We start from the raw sequence: 16,935 nt of genomic DNA, 5'->3' as shown, positions 1-16,935 counted from the left end.
TCCTTGTGCAGTTCTATCACGCCTGTGACCAGCCCGGCATCGTGGTATTCTGCATCATGGAGTACGACGTCCTGCAGTTTTGTGATTTCCTCGGCTCCCTCATGTCCGTGTGGGTGACGGTGATCAGTATGGCGAGGCTCCAACCAATCATCAAGCAGGTGGAGTATGTGTGTCTGGGTATAGTGAGTGTGCCAGTATGTAGTGGGTGGCCATATATGCCCCCTTAAGTCTTACTGGAGGGCCCTGGGGCTGTCATTGCTATTGGGTCTCCTCCTGTCACCCTCACTGGGAGGAGCGCTGCGGATATTATTGCGCGTTGCTGCTGTCGTTCGGAGGCACGCTGCGACTGTTGTACGGAGGCGCGTTGCGGCTGTCGCTGTTGTACGGAGGCGCGTTGCGGCTGTCGCTGTTGTACGGAGGCGCGTTGCGGCTGTCGCTGTTGTACGGAGGCGCGTTGCGGCTGTCGCTGTTGAGAAACGCACTTCGGGTGCCCCCGTTACTAGGAGGATGGTATTGGGAGGTGCACTGCGGTTGCAGTGGGGGAGTGCCGTGGCTGTTACTGGGAGAAGTGCTGTCGCTGTTCAGATGTGCGCTGTGGCTGTCTTGGAAAGGCGCCCTGCGGCTGTCGCCGTTACTGGGAATAGCATTGCGGCTGCTGTTTGGCGGCATGAAGCGGCTGTCGTGGGGAGGCGCGCTGTTACTGGGCGGTGCTGCGGGATATTATCACTGTTTAGAGCAGGAACTATAAGAAGCAGAACTGACCGCCTCTTCTTCTGCTCCAGGTTTTGTATCTCCTGGGAGCCATGTTGCTGTCCATGGCGCTGCAGCTGGATCGGCACGGCTTGTGGAACCTCCTGGGCCCCAGTCTGTTTGCTGTGGGCATCATGGCCATCGCTTGGGTGAGTGACCCCTGATTCTTGGTGATGCGAGAGTAGCGGAATGTCGACATGGGGCACATTTGTCATGTCACTCATCGTCATAATATTCCCCACATCAAGGCAGAAGCAGCACAATGTTTACATCATGAACTGCGTCCACTAAAAAGCCTCCCAATATGCTGACTGGGGGACAGAAGATGAGAAATCTACCCCGAGGTCTAAGAGGTGCCGCAGCAGACTCCTCTAAAGCTGCCCTGTAGCGAGGCTCTAACCATGTGAGATCCTCACTGAAGACTATATAGGGAGCACCAACCACGGTCGCAGATATGCAACACAGTCGTCTAAGGTGTATTTATGCCTTCTCTCAACATGGCTGAAGTGAGAGCATGCCGCAGGTTACATTATTGATGTAATGTCAAAAACCAGGACTGTACGCTTAGACAGGAGGAAGACCAGAAGATCTGGGAGAGTGGAGCTGGGCACTCTGCGTATGCTTATAGACAGAGAGCAATACCAGGTGGAGATCAATCAGAGCGGAGCTGGACACTGCGCGCATGCTTATAGACAGCGTAGAATACCAGAAGATCAACCAGAGCGAAGCCGGACACTACACGTATACTTGTAGACTGTGGGGAAACCGGCAAGAGATCAATGAGAGCAGAGCCGGACACTGTACGTATGCATATAGACAGCGCCAGATACCAGGAGGAGATCAACCAGAGAGAAGCCAGATACTACACGTATGCTTGTAGACTGTGGGGAAACCGGCAAGAGATCAATGAGAGCAGAGCCGGACACTGTACGTATGCATATAGACAGCGCCGGATACCAGGAGGAGATCAACCAGAGAGAAGCCAGATACTACACGTATGCTTGTAGACTGCAGAGAAACCAGCAAGAGATCAATGAGAGCGGAGCCTGACACTGTACGTATGCTTATAGACAGCGGGGGATACCAGGGAGCTCAACCAGAGTGAAGCCAGATACTACACGTATGCTTATAGACTGCGGAGAAACCAGCAAGAGTTCAATGAGAGTGGAGCCTGACACTGTACGTATGCTTATAGACAGTGGGGGATACCAGGAGGAGATCAACCAGAGCGAAGCCAGATACTACATGTTTCCTTTTAGACTGTGGAGAAACCGGCAAGAGATTAATGAGAGCGGAGCCTGACACTGTACGTATGCTTATAGACAGCGGGGGATACCAGGGGAGATCAGAGAGGAACTAGATCCTATATGTATGCTTATAGACTGCAGAGAAACCGGCAAGAGATCAATGAGAGCGGAGCCTAACACTGCGTGCGTGCTTATAGACAGCGAGGGATACCAGGAGAAGGTCAATCAGAGTGGAGCCGGTTACTACACGTATGCTTATAGACTACGGAGAAACCGGCAAGAGATCTGAGAGCGGAGCCAGATACTTGACGTATGCTCATAGATAGTGGGGGATACCAGCAGGAGATCAACCAGAGCGGAGCCAGATACTACACGTATGCTTATAGACTGCAGAGAAACCGGCAAGAGATGAATGAGAGCAGAGCTAGACACTGCAAGTATGCTTATAGACAGCAGGGGAGGGGGGGGGGGGGGGGTCCAGGAGGAGATCAACCAGAGCGGAGCCGGGCACTACACGTATGCTTAGAGACAGCGGGGGATACCAGGAGGAGATCAACCAGAGCAGAGCTGGACACTACACGTATGCTTATAGACAGCGAGGGATACTAGGAGATCAACCAGAGTGGCACTGGCCACTGCACGTACGCTTATAGACAGCATGGAATACCAAGAGAGCAACAAGAGCGGAGCTGGACACTGCGTGCATGCTTATAGACAGCGAGGAATACTAGGAGATCAACCAGAGCGGAGCCGGACACTACACGTATGCTTATAGACAGCATAGAATACCAGGAGGAGATCAACCAGAGCGGAGCTGGACACTACACGTATGCTTATAGACGTGGGGGATACCAGGAGGAGAGCAACCAGAGAAAAGCTGGACACTGCACGTATGCTTATAGACCGCGGGGAAAGCGGCAAGACATCAATGAGAGCAGATTCGCACACTACTTGTAGACAGTGGGGGAACATCTTACCTTAGTGTCCTAAACCTACAGCGGTGAGGATGAGGGGAGGGGTAGATCCCTCCGAGTACCAGATCACCCCATCTCAGCACACTCATGCTGATGCGCCCATTGATGTTAGGCGAGTAGAATGTGCATGCCACTTCATAAAAGGATTGTTGTGGGTCTTGGCGACGTCAGAAGCCCAAATTCTATGTGTGAGATGCAAGCAGTGACATGTATGTAATGCAGTTTTCTCTTCCAGACTTTCCGCACCATTCGGAGACGTCACTGTTACCCTCCAACCTGGAAGCGTTGGCTCTTCTATCTGTGCCCGGGAACCCTCATTGCCAGCTCAGCGGTAGCACTCTACGCGTTTGTGGAGACCGAGGAGAACTATTTCTACATCCACAGTATCTGGCACATGCTGATTGCCGGCAGCGTGGGCTTTCTTCTTCCACCACGTGCCAAGTCTGACGGGAGGGTCACACCGCTGGCACGTAGGAAGGGTTGTGGGTATCAGCTGTGTGTTAATGAGCAGGAGGAACTGGGCTTGGTGGATCCGGGCTCTGTCTCTATTAACAGCATCTGCACCAGTTGACACATAAGCCAAATCAGAGGACGGACATTAATGAATGTGCGGGTCAGCGGTGGCAAGAGACTGATGTTTAGTGCCAGAGAGCGCCTGCGCAGGACAATAACTGGTACGATCAGTATTACCTCATTCAGGACGTGCCTGTTCTTTGATAGTCCCTGGTGTGCTGGAGGGCACTTGGAGAACTGGTTCTGTGACTATTTACATACATAATAGACCGAAGTGTGCAGAGGCGTACTTTTCATTGGTTCCAGACCAGCCCCTCCTCCTCCCTATTCTCCGCAGACCAGGGTAGAGGCACATTCCCATCACCCCCACATCCCACAGACCAGGGGAAGAGGCACATTCCCATCACCCCCACAGACCAGGGGAAGAGGCACACTCCCATCGCCACCCTACAGACCGGAGGTGAAGGCACACTCCCATCAGCTCTCCACATCCCTCAGACAGTGGGTGGAGGAACACTCCTGTCATGCCCCCCTCAATCTGGCAGACGAGGGCAAAAACACACACACACGCACACACGCACACGCGCACACACGCACGCAGACCAGGGGCCGAGGCACAGTCCCATCACGCCCACATCCCGCAGACCAGGGGCGGAGGCACATTCCCATCACCCCCACATCCCGCAGACCAGGGGCGGAGGCACATTCCCATCACCCCCACATCCCGCAGACCAGGGGCGGAGGCACATTCCCATCACCCCCACATCCCGCAGACCAGGGGCAGAGGCACATTCCCATCACCCCCACATCCCGCAGACCAGGGGCAGAGGCACATTCCCATCACCCCCACATCCCGCAGACCAGGGGCGGAGGCACATTCCCATCACCCCCACATCCCGCAGACCAGGGGCAGAGGCACATTCCCATCACCCCCACATCCCGCAGACCAGGGGCAGAGGCACATTCCCATCGCCACCCTACAGACCAGGGCAAAGGCACACTCCCATCACCCCCACCCTCTACACACTCCCATCACCCCCCACATCGTGCAGACCGGGGCGGAGGCACAATCCCGTCACCACTCCATCCACCACAACACACCCACCCTGCAGACCGGGAAGCACAGCCACACACACCCACTGACTGGGGTGGAGACGCCCATCCCGCAGACCAGGGCGGAGGCACACTCCCGTCCACCCCCCTCCTCCCCAAACCAGCTCACTTGATTTCTTCCAGAGTTACTTGAATAGAAGCTCCTGTGGACTCTTGGCACAAAGACTGTTCCTCCATCTTCATATTACGCACAGAGCCATCCGGCATCAGGAGAATTGTGCACCAGTACGCTGCAGCGCAGGCGGCGTGTCCCTTTGGCGCAACATATGGTCTTACAGAGACACTTGTACAAGGAGCATGCTGGACAAATGTTTACATTTTACAATAAAACAAGACAAAGTATAATCCAATGGCCGGTAATCTGCTAGGGCGACCCTCTCCACTACCTTTACTAGAGTGGAGAGAAGCTGCAGGGTAAAACAGCGGGCTGCAGCACAATCCAGACGCCACTTACAGCAGCTGGAGAAGAGGCGAGGAAAAAGGGAGGACTCCCACAAGGGGGTAGGTCTTGAGGGGCTAGAGGAGGGGGGCTCCCGCGAGGGGGTAGGTCGTGAGGCGCTAGGAGCTAGAGGAGGGGGGCTCCCACGAGGGGGTGGGCGTGAGGTGCTAGGAGCAGGGGGGGGGGGGGAAGGGCGTGAGGCGCTAGGAGCAGGGGGGGGGGAAGGGCGTGAGGCGCTAGGAGCAGGGGGGGGGGGAAGGGCGTGAGGCGCTAGGAGCAGGGGGGCTCCCGCAAGGAGGGCAGGGCGCTAGGAGCAGGAGCAGGGGGGCTCCCGCAAGGGGGGCAGGGCGCTAGGAGCTGGAGGATGCGAGGCGCTAGGAGCTGGAGGATGCGAGGCGCTAGGAGCTGGAGGATGCGAGGCGCTAGGAGCTGGAGGATGCGAGGCGCTAGGAGCTGGAGGATGCGAGGCGCTAGGAGCTGGAGGATGCGAGGCGCTAGGAGGAGGGGGCAGGGCGCGAGGCGCTAGGAGCTGGAGGGGGCGGGGCGCTAGGAGCTGGAGGATGCGGGGCGCTAGGAGCTGGGGGAGTGCGCGAGGCGCTAGGAGCTGGGGGAGTGCGCGAGGCGCTAGGAGCTGGGGGAGTGCGCGAGGCGCTAGGAGCTGGGGGAGTGCGCGAGGCGCTAGGAGCTGGGGGAGTGCGCGAGGCGCTAGGAGCTGGGGGAGTGCGCGAGGCGCTAGGAGCTGGGGGAGTGCGCGAGGCGCGAGGAGCTGGGGGAGTGCGCGAGGCGCGAGGAGCTGGGGGAGTGCGCGAGGACGCGAGGAGCTGGGGGAGGACGCGAGGAGCTGGGGGAGTGCGCGAGGACGCGAGGAGGGAGGACGTGAGGTGCTAGGAGCTGGAGGAGGGGGCAGGGTGTGAGGCGCTAGAAGCTGGAGGAGGGGGGGGGCTCCCGCGAGGCGCTAGAAGCTGGAGGAGGGGGGGGGCTCCCGCGAGGGGGGGAGAGTGTGAGGCACTAGGAGCTGGAGAAGGGGGGCTCCCACGATGGGGGAGAGCGCGAGGTGCTAGGAGCTGGAGGGGGGGGAGGGAGGAGGGGCGTGAGGCGCTGAGAGCTGGAGGAAGGGTGCTCCCGCGTGGGAGGGCGCTGGGTATCAGAGAACTCCAGCGAGGGGAGGCACGAGGCGCTAGGAGCAGGGGGCTCCAGTGCGGGAGGGCAGTGGATCCTGCAGGAGTGGGTAGTTATAATTATGCCCAAAAGAACACCTGACTCAGGCAGCACTTGACACTTTTTCTATACTCCTATTACAGTATAACAACCCGTTTTGAGTTAGGGGGCCCTAGAACAACACCCTGCCCCAGGATTAAGTGCAGCTCTGACCAGCATCCAAACAGTATAGCTTTCCCTTACTGTGTGACTCAACTATATGCATTAACCACAAGGCTTCTGAACAGCAAGACCCTCCTGAGTTACCCTACCAGGACAATGACTTCTAGAAGCCTCAGTATGGGGACAGCAGCGCGGAGCAATGAGGAGACCATACATGGCCACCACAGACCACTTACATCCCTGGCACAGGGGTCTTAATAAGATTCACTACCGAAGCAATGATGGAGAGTGATTGTAGTGATGAAGCTGCACAATCAGTGAGGACAAGGCAGGGTTCACCCTCACAGTAGCTTTATGTATGACTGTGGAGGACACTTGGGAAGGCTCCAGGTCTATTGTTACCCAATATTCCATCTGATCACTGTTAAAGTCCTGCAGGATGACACGAACAATTCTGTGATGTTACCACATGTACATGCTCTGCTCGTACTTCTACTGCCATGACAGTCTCATGTTCACTGCTCTGTAAACCAAAGTACTTAAGCCAGGGGTCAGTATCTCCAGGCCACAGGTCAGTCAAGGTTCCATTGATAGACTCAGTCAGCTCCCTCTGCAGCAGGATATGACTTAACAGAACATGAGCCAAGGTGAAAGGCAGAGCACTTCCTCCACGGCCTGTGAGGCCTACTACATCATTATAGTCTCCAAATGAAAGTAGTGATGGACAGGCCCAAAACGAGAGAGGAGCATATGCCGCAGAAGATGCCCCCCCAACAAAGTCACTGAGGAGGATTCCTGTGGAGGGAGACACAAATCCTGAGCCAAACGTGCTGTTCATTGTGAGGGCAATCAGCAGCACATCTCCATCTGCATCCGCAACTAGAACATTGCTTCCTACAAGTGCCAAGTGCGGCTGCATCTGTGGACCACCCGAGCGGTTTCCTGGAGGCCATGCATGGCCCATGCTGTACATAGTCTTAGAGACATTGATGAGAAGCTTGGAGATGGTGGATGACACATTGATCCTTCCATTCTGATACACTTCCTGTACAGAGGTGGTGAGAATTCTCCCTGCTGTGGGAGCAGATGAGCTGTACAGTGTCAGTCCATCAAGCTGAATCTGTACAGGATCCTCACCTTTAAGGTGCACTTCAGAGAGCGCCTCGCGGAACTTCTCCCGATCTGCCGACTGAATGTCACTCAACAGATTCTGGATGAGCACGTCTGGGAGAGCAGAATCACTCATGGCTTTAGCAATCTCCAGTACATTTCCCAGTTGCACATTTACTACTGAAGCTCCCATCCTCTTGAGGATCTTTTGATCATAGAAGAGACCTTGCAGACCCTCAGAGGACCTGGCTTTGTCCTGGTTCTTCTCTAGAGCTGCATGCAGGCTACTGTCCACCAAGAACCCCCGATTGGCCAGATCGATGGCTGGGCTGAACAAGTCTGCCCATGGCTTCCTGCCATGTTTCTGATGGAGCAACCACAGTCCTTGGAGAAGAGCAGGAATCCCATATGAAATGGGAGATGCTTTGCTGGGAACTGCATTCAGCACAGATGCATTCTGGGTTTTCCCAATAATATAGATGGAGGAGAAAATTCCACCTATAAATGACACACAGAAGAAATGAGGAATCACAATCACATATATTGCGGACTGCAGCTCAGGGAGCCAACACAGGCTTAACTAGATGGACATTGTCTACATACTATGTTATTGTGTAACACCATCTAAGGAACCAAACCTTCAGGAAGATGGAGAGGATTTTCTGCATTCTGCAGCATAAGTCGCAGTAAATTCCACACGGCTCCATGTGGATTTTGATACGGAATGAAAATGGCTTAAATTAAAATCTGCAGTTGGCACTGTACACCAATCACGTCCCCATCCTAAATACCCCCGCCGCCCCTTGGCATCTGCACATCACTTTACCATTAGAAACAACCTTGCCCTATAGTATTCATCCATCACCTTACTATCCTTATACTCCTGACCTTCCACAAACGTTAATCCATTCAATAGCCCTCGTGTACCAGTAGCCACCACAATGTAAATTATAATACAATATTTACAACATACCTAAACTTACGGCGTGTGGATGTACAACAGCAAGACACAGGACAGCAGCAATGCCAGCATCGAACACAGAGCCATCAGCCTGGAGAACATCCCGAGCCACTCTGGAACAAGACTCTATGAGCAAAGAAGATCAGAGGAGACATAACCACACAGAAAGAACAAGCCCTGACCCACCCTAGAGCAGCGGGCAACGAAGAAAAGAGAACAACAAGCCTTGACCAAACCCAGAGCTCAGGGAGGAGGAAGGGAACGAGCTCCAACTGAACCCTGGGCCCTCAGAGAACAAGCCCTGACCCAACCCAGAGCGGACGAGGACGAGCCCCGAGCCAACCCAGAGCCCAACAGGGTACTGAAAAAGAAATCACTCATTAGTTGCTTCGTCAGCTCACTGAAAGAGTGACTTGTGAGCGACTTCTTGCTCAGTATAAACAGGATTCATAGAATGCTAGAGTTGGAAGGAACCTCCAGGGGTCATCGGGTCCTCCAGGGTCATTGGGTCCAACCCCCTGCTCAGTGCAGGATCACTAAATCATCCCAGACTGATGTCTGAAGACTTCCATTGAAGGAGAACTCCCCACCTCCCATGGCAACCTGTTCCACTCATTGATCCCCCTCACTGTCTAATATATAATCTGTGTCTCCTCCCTTTCAGTTTCATCCCATTGCTTCTAGTCTTTCCTTGTACAGATGAGAATAGGGCTGATCCCTCTGCAATGTAACAGCCCTTCAGATATTTGTAGACAGCCATTAAGTCTCCTCTCAGCCTTCTCTTCTGCTAAACATTCCCAGATCCTTTACCCATTCCTCATAGGACATGATTTGCAGACCGCTCACCATCTTGGTAACTCTTCTCTGAACTCGCTCCATTTTGTCTATGTCTTTTTTAAAGTGGGGTGCCAGAACTGGACCCAGTATTCCAGATGAGGTCTGACTAAGGAAGAGTAGAGGAGGATAATGACCTCACATGATCTAGACTCTATGCTTCTCTTTAATACATCCCAGAATTGCCTTTGCCTTTTTGGCTGCTACATCACATTGTTGACTCATGTTCAGTCTGTGACCTATTAGTATACCCAAGTCTTTTTCACATGTGCTGCTTGGCCCAATTTCTCCCATTCTGTATGTGCTTTCTTCATTTTTCTTGCCCAGATGTAGGACTTTGCATTTCTCCTTGTTAAATACCATTCTGTTAGTCGCTGCCCACTGTGCAAGCTTTTCTAGATCTTTTTGAATTCATGCATATTCTCTCTCTCTCTCTCTCTCTCTCCCCCCTAGTGTTAGCCATCCCTCCTAGCTTAGTGTCATCGCCAAATTTGATCAGTTTCCCACAATTCCCTCCTCCAGATCATTTATAACAATGTTGACCAACACTGGGCCCAGGACAGAGCCTTGTGGTCCCCACTTGATACATCCTTCCACTTGGATGTGCAGCCATTTATGACCACTCTGAGTACGATCACCCAGCCAGTTGTGAATCCACCTAACAGTTGCCTTGTCGATCCCAGATTTGGTCATTTTTTTCAATACGTATTGTATGAGATACTTTGTCAGATGCTTTACTAAAGTCAAGATATACTATATCCACCACATTTCACTGTTCAATCCAGTCGATGATTCTGTCATAGAAGGAAATTACATTAATCTGGCATGACTTGTTTGTCACAAACCCATGCTGGCTCTGGTTAATTACTCCATTCTCATCCAAGTACTTGCATACAAGCTGTTTAATAATCTGTTCAGAGGTCTTTCCCGGTATAGAAGTCAGGCTCACAGGCCTGTAGTTTCCTGGATCAACCTTCTTCCCTTTTTTGAAGGCAGGCACAACATTTGTCCTTTTCCAGTCTTCTGGGACTTCTCCTGTTCTCCAGAAATTGTCACATATTATGGCAAGTGATTCAGCAATTACCTCCGCTGCTTCCTTTAGTATCCTAGGATGTAATTCATCTGGACCTTGAGACTTGAATTAATTTTAAGTTAGCTAAGTGTTCCCTCACCATCTCTCTGCTTACAGATAGCCTGCATTCTTTTATTCTCCCAGTAGCACAGGGAAGATCAGTTGATGTTACATCTACTTTCTGAGAGAAAACAGATACAAAATAGGAATTTTTAAAGTTCAGCCTTCTCACCATAATTCTTAACCAATTCACCATTTTCATCTTGTAAGCATCCAATGGCATCTTTGAATTTTCTTTTGCTTTTGACCCCCAAATCCTTTTTTATTGCTTTTGGCCTCTGTTGCAAACCTCAATTCATTATCAGCTTTAGCTTTTCTGATGCTTGCCCTACAGTTTCTGCAGACCGCATTATATTCTTTAGATATTCCCCCCCTCTTTCCATTTGGTAAACATATTTTCTTCCTTTTTAACATATGTGCAAGTTCTGTGTTCATCCATCCTGGTCTCTTTAAATGCTTCCCATTCTTCCTTCTTTTAGGGATTGGTAACGATTGTGCTTTGAGAATCTCATTTCACAATATTTCCCAACCTCCTTGGACATTTCTGTCCTTAACATCCAGCCATTGGATTCTTCCTCCCCTCTTTCTGAGTTCATTAAAATCTGCCTTTCTGAAATCCAACCTTGAGGTCTGAGTCTTCTAAGGTCTTCCTCCCCTTGTTATCCAACATCCAAGGATCTCATGATCACTGTCTCCTAAGGTCCCAGCCACCCTTAATTCCCCAACCATTCCCTCCCTGTTGGTAAGAATTAGGTCCAAGATAGCGGATCCCCTTGTTTTCTCTTCTATCTTCTGGAAGATAAAGTTGTCAGCAAGAGCGGATAAGAATCTGTTGGATCCATTACTTTTACCTGAGAGAGATTCCCAAAAATGACTAATTTAATCTTTGACCAACTGCCTGTTCACAGTGAAGAGAGTCGGCCTCCCGGAAGAGATCGTGCACGCTCCACCTCCATTTACTGAGCAGCCATTGCTTCTGTGTGAAATCACAGCAGCAGTAGTAGTTGGACGATAAGGCCCAACCATCATCCCATGTAAGGCTACCCCAAGAGTCTTGACCATTGGAGCTTACAATCTAAATGATTATAGGATGGACATGAAGTGGCGGAGAGCTTACTGAAGTGGAAGCTACAACTTATGAAATGCTGAAAAGATGCAGCCATGACAGAACTAGAGTGTGTGCAGTCAGAATTGCAGGGTACCCCCCCCCCCATCAGACAGCAGCTGTTTGGTTGATGCCGGTACCAGCCACTGCCTCTACTGGACCTTACTGCATGCTATGGCTGATGCAGTCTAAGTAGTGGGTGGGGCAGTGCTGGATGAATCTCCATGGTCCATGTTATGGGGGTACTCACCAGAATCTGTGAGAGTGGCAGCATGGTGGTATGTGCCTGCAGAGTGACTGTGGCTGGGAGGAAGGCTCCCGATTTGCTCATCACCTCCATGCTGATGGCCCTCATGTTCCTTTTCAGAATGGTGATGGACATCATGATGGTCGATTTCCAAGGTGCTTATGTTCCAGGGTGGGTCCAGGTGGTCATGAAAGCTCTGCTTGGCCGAGGGCGATTCTGGACGTCCATATTCTAGTTCATACAAAACAAAGCCAATAGCTACAGCCAGCAGGAGCAGTGAGGAGCAGATCCGAACCGCAGCATGTCTGCGGCGCGCCTGGACCACAGGGCGAGACGATTGGCTGCAAGAAAAAAAAAAAAAAAGTGTGATGTTCTAGAGCCATGAATGAGGGAGCGTCAGATTCCTCTGGCCACCCTCCTTACACATCTCATACTTGTACTCCACATCTAGTGACAATTCTGGAGCACCAGGCGGATTCTGTTACTCCTCCTGGAAGTTACCATTGCCAGCCGGTGTAGAGACGAGGACTACAACATCCAGAAGGAGTAAAAGAGGAATTGTATAACAGAGTTCTTAGACAGATGCTCCAGCAGCCACTTCATGGGATATGCAGAGGTTTAAAGGAGAAGGGATGCTGCATGGAGGCCCATACGCACGCCAGAGGTGAGGGTCACGTTTTCCCTTTGTCAGAGGACCAGATGACTGGATTATTCGTTTCTTATAACCGCTGTGGGGGCTACACCTGGCATGCACCTACAACCCCTTAGCTGAGCCCACACGGGTGTCTCCTCCACCTCTGACATAACTGATACAACAGGCAGTGCATTATTACTTCTAGGATAGTCTTTGGGACCGTTCACACGGGCAGACGTAATCCACCACAAAACGCAGGTTAGGCTACCACTGCGGATTTTCATTTGGAATTGTAGGCAGACTTAAGTCGTTCTCAAGTCTACTTCAAAATCCAGAGGTAGCCTGCAGCTTGTGGTGTGGGATTCACTGTGTGTTGTAGTGCATCTTGGGGGCTAATTATTGCCATGTGCAAGGTCCCTTTAAGTGCCAACCAAAGCTGAAGCTTCACTGCAAGAGATGGCTTCTGGCCGCAGTCAGTATTGGAGTCCAGGGACAATGAAAGTCAAACCAGTTGCAGAAGTTATCGTTCTATGACCACAGAGTGCACTATAGACAAGCTGATGCAAATCTACAATATAAGTCATACACGCCGATCCGGATCCAGACACAGAAGATCCACAACGCAGAAATCCCAAAGAGATAGATGGGCAGCACCAGGGAATCACAGTTACGATGCGCACAGATCACTTGTTTTTCATCTATTTGCCCAAAGTCTTCAGCATGTTCAGCAGCGCCGTTTCCACAGCATAACTGCGGTCTTTGTCATTAAATAGTGTAAGACACACCCATATAATAAACTGTGATGTAGCTCACCTGTATCCTAGGGGATGCGTCCCAGACATGGCTCTCGCTTCACCCATCGGCGTCTGCCAGGCTCACCTACGCATGACCGGAAATACGTCATGCCCATACAATCCCAAAGAGGGGAGACGCTTCAGAGATGGTGACCGCGCATGTGCAGGCCGCTGTTCCACACATGAGTACTGAGCGGAACTGCACACGTCCGGACCTACATGCTTTTATGTGCTTTAACTGTTGTTAATTTATTTTGGCTTTCTTGTAGATGTCCGTGGGGATGTATGTTCCGCATGGCTCCCTCTCACCTTACGAGAAAACCCTTTGCGCATTTATTTTTCCTTTTTCCAGGGCATATCTTACCTGTTTGTTTGAGTTTGTGCACTGAATAAATGGGGTACTCTTACACATTGGCATTGTACCCCTTGGGGTCTTCCCCCATTAATAAACGTACTGTTACCTTTGGATTGATTTTCTACTATGGGTTTTCCTTTGTGGAGTAGGTAAGTCCAGCTGCAGTATACAATGCTGACACGGATGTGCTATGTGGACCTCTGACCTACATGGTAATATACGTTGTGGCTGTTCATGGGTTCTTATTGGTGATTTGTAAGCCTCACCCGTTAATTTATCCATCCATCAGGTATCGACTTGTCATTTGGCATAGGTATTTTTGGTAGCCTCCGATGTGCACCTTACCTATACCCAAGTGGGTGCCATCTATAGACTCGATGAGCGTTTACTAATAGGGCGGGCCTTGTACTATCCTAGCTATTTTATTGGTGGTATGATTTGTATTAGCGCTCACGCTGAGTGTGGGTGCCTGCGCATGCACGTTGTTATTGCTGATGGAGTTGTGACAGTGTGGGCGGACATGCGCAGTTCCGCTCACTACTCCTGTTTGGAACGGCGGCGTGCGCGGTCACCATCTGTGAAACGTCTCCCCTCTTTGGGATTGTATGGGCATGAAGTATTTCTGGTCATGCGCAGGTGAGCCTGGCAGACGCCGATGGGTGAAGCGAGAGCCATGTCTGGGACGCATCCCCTAGGATACAGGTGAGCTACATCACAGTTTATTATATGGGTGTGTCTTACATTATTTAATGACAAAGACCGCAGTTATGCTGTGGAAACGGCGCTGCTGAACATGCTGAAGACTTTGGGCAAATAGATGAAAAACAAGTGATCTGTGCGCATCGTATCTATGTGATTCCCTGGTGCTGCCCATCCCATCTCTTTGGAAGCTCATGCAAATCTAGCCATGCAGAGCGAGTATGCACGACCTAACCATGCTGGAAAACCACAGCACCAACGTACATGACTCAACCGTGTCGTACAGTCACAGAGGATGCACACAACCAAAACTGCATCACACAATCGCAGGGAGAACATGCCAAACCCAACCGCACTGTACAATCCATGTGAGAGCACAACCCCAACGCAGCAATCAGTGCAAGAACCTACACAATGCAATCATACAAGAAGGGGCATGAGCCAGCTTCCCCATATGATCAGCACAAGGCGATATATCACCCTGAGAACATACATGATCCAAGTACATCATACAGTCACAGCCAGAACATGCAATCAGTGGGACAAAGCGTACAACCAATAGGACAGCATAGATGGATTGTGCAATCAGTCAGAGACCGGGCATGATCCAGCGCACCAAGAACATGCATGACTCAACGACACTGATACAGTGAAGCACGGCTCATTACAACCCATTTATAATAACCCAGCCCCCACCCAACGTGATGTGTGCATGAAGGCGCTGTATGCAGGAGGAGCTGCATTGTATGAACGTAGTCCATCTAGAACATAACAGGTGACTTTATAAAGCTGTGGTGGGCAGAGCAGAACAACCAGAACACCTCCTGAAGGGACTGCAGGTACATAATCTAAACTCAGCAAACAGGACAGGTGAGCCGCAGACACACCTATTATAATGATAGATTACCAACACAGAGACTGATCAAGCCACACAAACCACCTGTACAGACACCTCACACGTCTCCTCCATGCCCACCTGTGCAGACCCCTCACCCGTCACCTCCATGCCAATCTCCACCTGTGCAGACCCCTCACCTCCATGCCCACCTGTGCAGGCCCCTCACCTGCCTGTATAGTCACCCGTCTCCTCTATGCCCACCTGTGCAGACCCCTCACCCGTCACCTCCATGCCCGTCTCCACCTGTGCAGACCCCTCACCTTCATGCCCGTCTCCACCTGTGCAGACCACTCACCTCCATGCCCACCTGTACAGTCCCCCGTCTCCTCCATGCCCACCGGTGCAGACCCCGCCCCTGCCTGTACAGTCCCCCGTCTCCTCCATGCCCACCGGTGCAGACCCCGCCCCTGCCTGTACAGTCCCCCGTCTCCTCCATGCCCACCGGTGCAGACCCCGCCCCTGCCTGTACAGTCCCCCGTCTCCTCCATGCCCACCGGTGCAGACCCCGCCCCTGCCTGTACAGTCCCCCGTCTCCTCCATGCCCACCGGTGCAGACCCCGCCCCTGCCTGTACAGTCCCCCGTCTCCTCCATGCCCACCGGTGCAGACCCCTCCCCTGCCTGTACAGTCCCCCGTCTCCTCCATGCCCACCGGTGCAGACCCTTCCCCTGCCTGTACAGTCCCCCGTCTCCTCCATGCCCACCTGTGCAGACCGCTCCCCTGTCTGTATAGTCACCTGCCTCTTCTATGGACACCTGTGCCAAACCCTAACCTTTACATTTCTGTCTTGTCACCCAAGTCCTGTACATTCTTCTCCTGAACAGCCCCTCACCTGTTTGCTATATAGTCACCTGTCTACTGAGCAGCTGTCCCACCAATCTCCCGGCCTTCCTCTGCCTCACCTGTACAGGTGTACGGTCACCTCCTCCTGCTCGTCGTTCTCCTCCCCCTGCAGGCGGTGGTACCGGACCTCCTGCCGCACTGAAGTCATGCCGATGCGTCCCGGTATGACGGTGTGTTGGGCTATCAGCACCCGGCAACGGCCGCACAAGAAGCACCTGCTGGACCACGCCCTCACCTGCATCACGAGGCCTCTCAGGTGTAGCAGCAGTTGACAGACAGGACTTCCAGCTTAACCCTTGATGGTCCTTAACTAAGCGAGATATCACTAGGAAGGGGGTTATATGAGTATCATTATAATAGGGTCCTGTGGAGAACGCTGTTACGGGGGCCACTGAGACTATCGCTGTTACGGGGTCCCTGTGACTATTGCTGTTATGGGGTCCCTGCGCCTATCGCTGTTACGGGGGTCCTTGTGCCTATCGCTGTTACGGGAGTCCCTGCGCCTATCGCTGTTACGGGGGTCCCTGCGCCTATCGCAGTTACGGGGGTCCCTATGACTATCGCTGTTACGGGGGTCCCTGCGCCTAACGCAGTTACGGAGGGGTCCCTGTGACTATCGCTGTTACGGAGGTCCCTGTGACTATCGCTGTTATGGGGTCCCTGTGACTATTGCTGTTATGGGGTCCCTGTGGGTATCGCTGTTATGGGGTCCCTGTGACTATCGCTGTTACGGGGGTCCCTATGACAATTGTTGCTACGGGGCTGCATATGACTATAGCTGTTATTGGGGTCCATGTGACCATCACTCTAATGGGGGTCCCTATGACTATTGCTGTTATGGGGGTCCCTGTGACTATTGCTGTTACGGAGGGGTCCCTGTGACTATCGCTGTTACGCGGGTGCATATGACTATCGCTGTTATGGGGGTCCCTGTGACAATTGTTTCTACGGGGGTGCATATGACTATC

General features: G+C 52.2%; 2 protein-coding genes and 1 long non-coding RNA gene across 4 annotated transcripts in view; 2 read left to right on the top strand and 1 right to left on the bottom strand.

Annotated features, from left to right (window-relative positions):
* TMEM8B (transmembrane protein 8B) overlaps nucleotides 1-4,942 on the top strand; it is a 50,316-nt gene extending 45,374 nt beyond the window's left edge. The window contains exons 11-14 of one of the 2 annotated variants that reach the window (XR_010792761.1): nucleotides 12-158; nucleotides 783-899; nucleotides 3,207-3,876; nucleotides 3,913-4,942. Coding sequence is in view for 1 of the 2 variants with exons in the window: in XM_066602175.1 (XP_066458272.1) it covers nucleotides 12-158; nucleotides 783-899; nucleotides 3,207-3,542 (600 nt within the window). In the remaining variant the exon portion in view is untranslated. Of the gene's footprint in view, nucleotides 1-11; nucleotides 159-782; nucleotides 900-3,206 lie in introns of both variants that reach the window. The other variant, XM_066602175.1, reaches the window with a different exon arrangement.
* Nucleotides 4,943-6,690: 1,748 nt separating this feature from the next.
* On the bottom strand, nucleotides 6,691-16,198 carry GGT6 (gamma-glutamyltransferase 6). Its single transcript, XM_066602176.1, has 4 exons — nucleotides 16,027-16,198; nucleotides 11,749-12,086; nucleotides 8,440-8,553; nucleotides 6,691-7,964 (listed from the first exon to the last, which is right to left on the bottom strand). Exons 1-4 carry the CDS (start codon nucleotides 16,113-16,115, stop codon nucleotides 6,781-6,783), a joined length of 1,725 nt encoding a protein of 574 aa, XP_066458273.1. The 5' UTR covers nucleotides 16,116-16,198; the 3' UTR covers nucleotides 6,691-6,780.
* LOC136627248 (uncharacterized) overlaps nucleotides 14,981-16,935 on the top strand; it is a 137,561-nt gene continuing 135,606 nt past the window's right edge. The window contains exon 1 of the long non-coding RNA XR_010792762.1: nucleotides 14,981-15,097. This is a non-coding gene — a long non-coding RNA (uncharacterized lncRNA). The remainder of the gene's footprint in view (nucleotides 15,098-16,935) is intronic.

This window comes from Eleutherodactylus coqui, chromosome 5 (genome assembly GCF_035609145.1).
Source record: "Eleutherodactylus coqui strain aEleCoq1 chromosome 5, aEleCoq1.hap1, whole genome shotgun sequence".
NCBI classification, from domain to species: domain Eukaryota; kingdom Metazoa; phylum Chordata; class Amphibia; order Anura; family Eleutherodactylidae; genus Eleutherodactylus; species Eleutherodactylus coqui.
This window is presented reverse-complemented; position numbering and strand designations above follow the sequence as displayed.

Coding starts and splice junctions, on each gene's coding strand:
- GGT6 (XM_066602176.1), bottom strand. CDS start 16,115: ATGACTTCAGTGCGGCAGGAGGTCCGGTACCACCGCCTGCAGGGGGAG. Junction 12,087..16,026: donor GTGACCGTACACCTGTACAG/GTGAGGCAGAGG, acceptor TTTTTCTTGCAG/CCAATCGTCTCGCCCTGTGG. Junction 7,965..8,439: donor TCCACACGCCGTAAGTTTAG/GTATGTTGTAAA, acceptor TGTCATTTATAG/GTGGAATTTTCTCCTCCATC.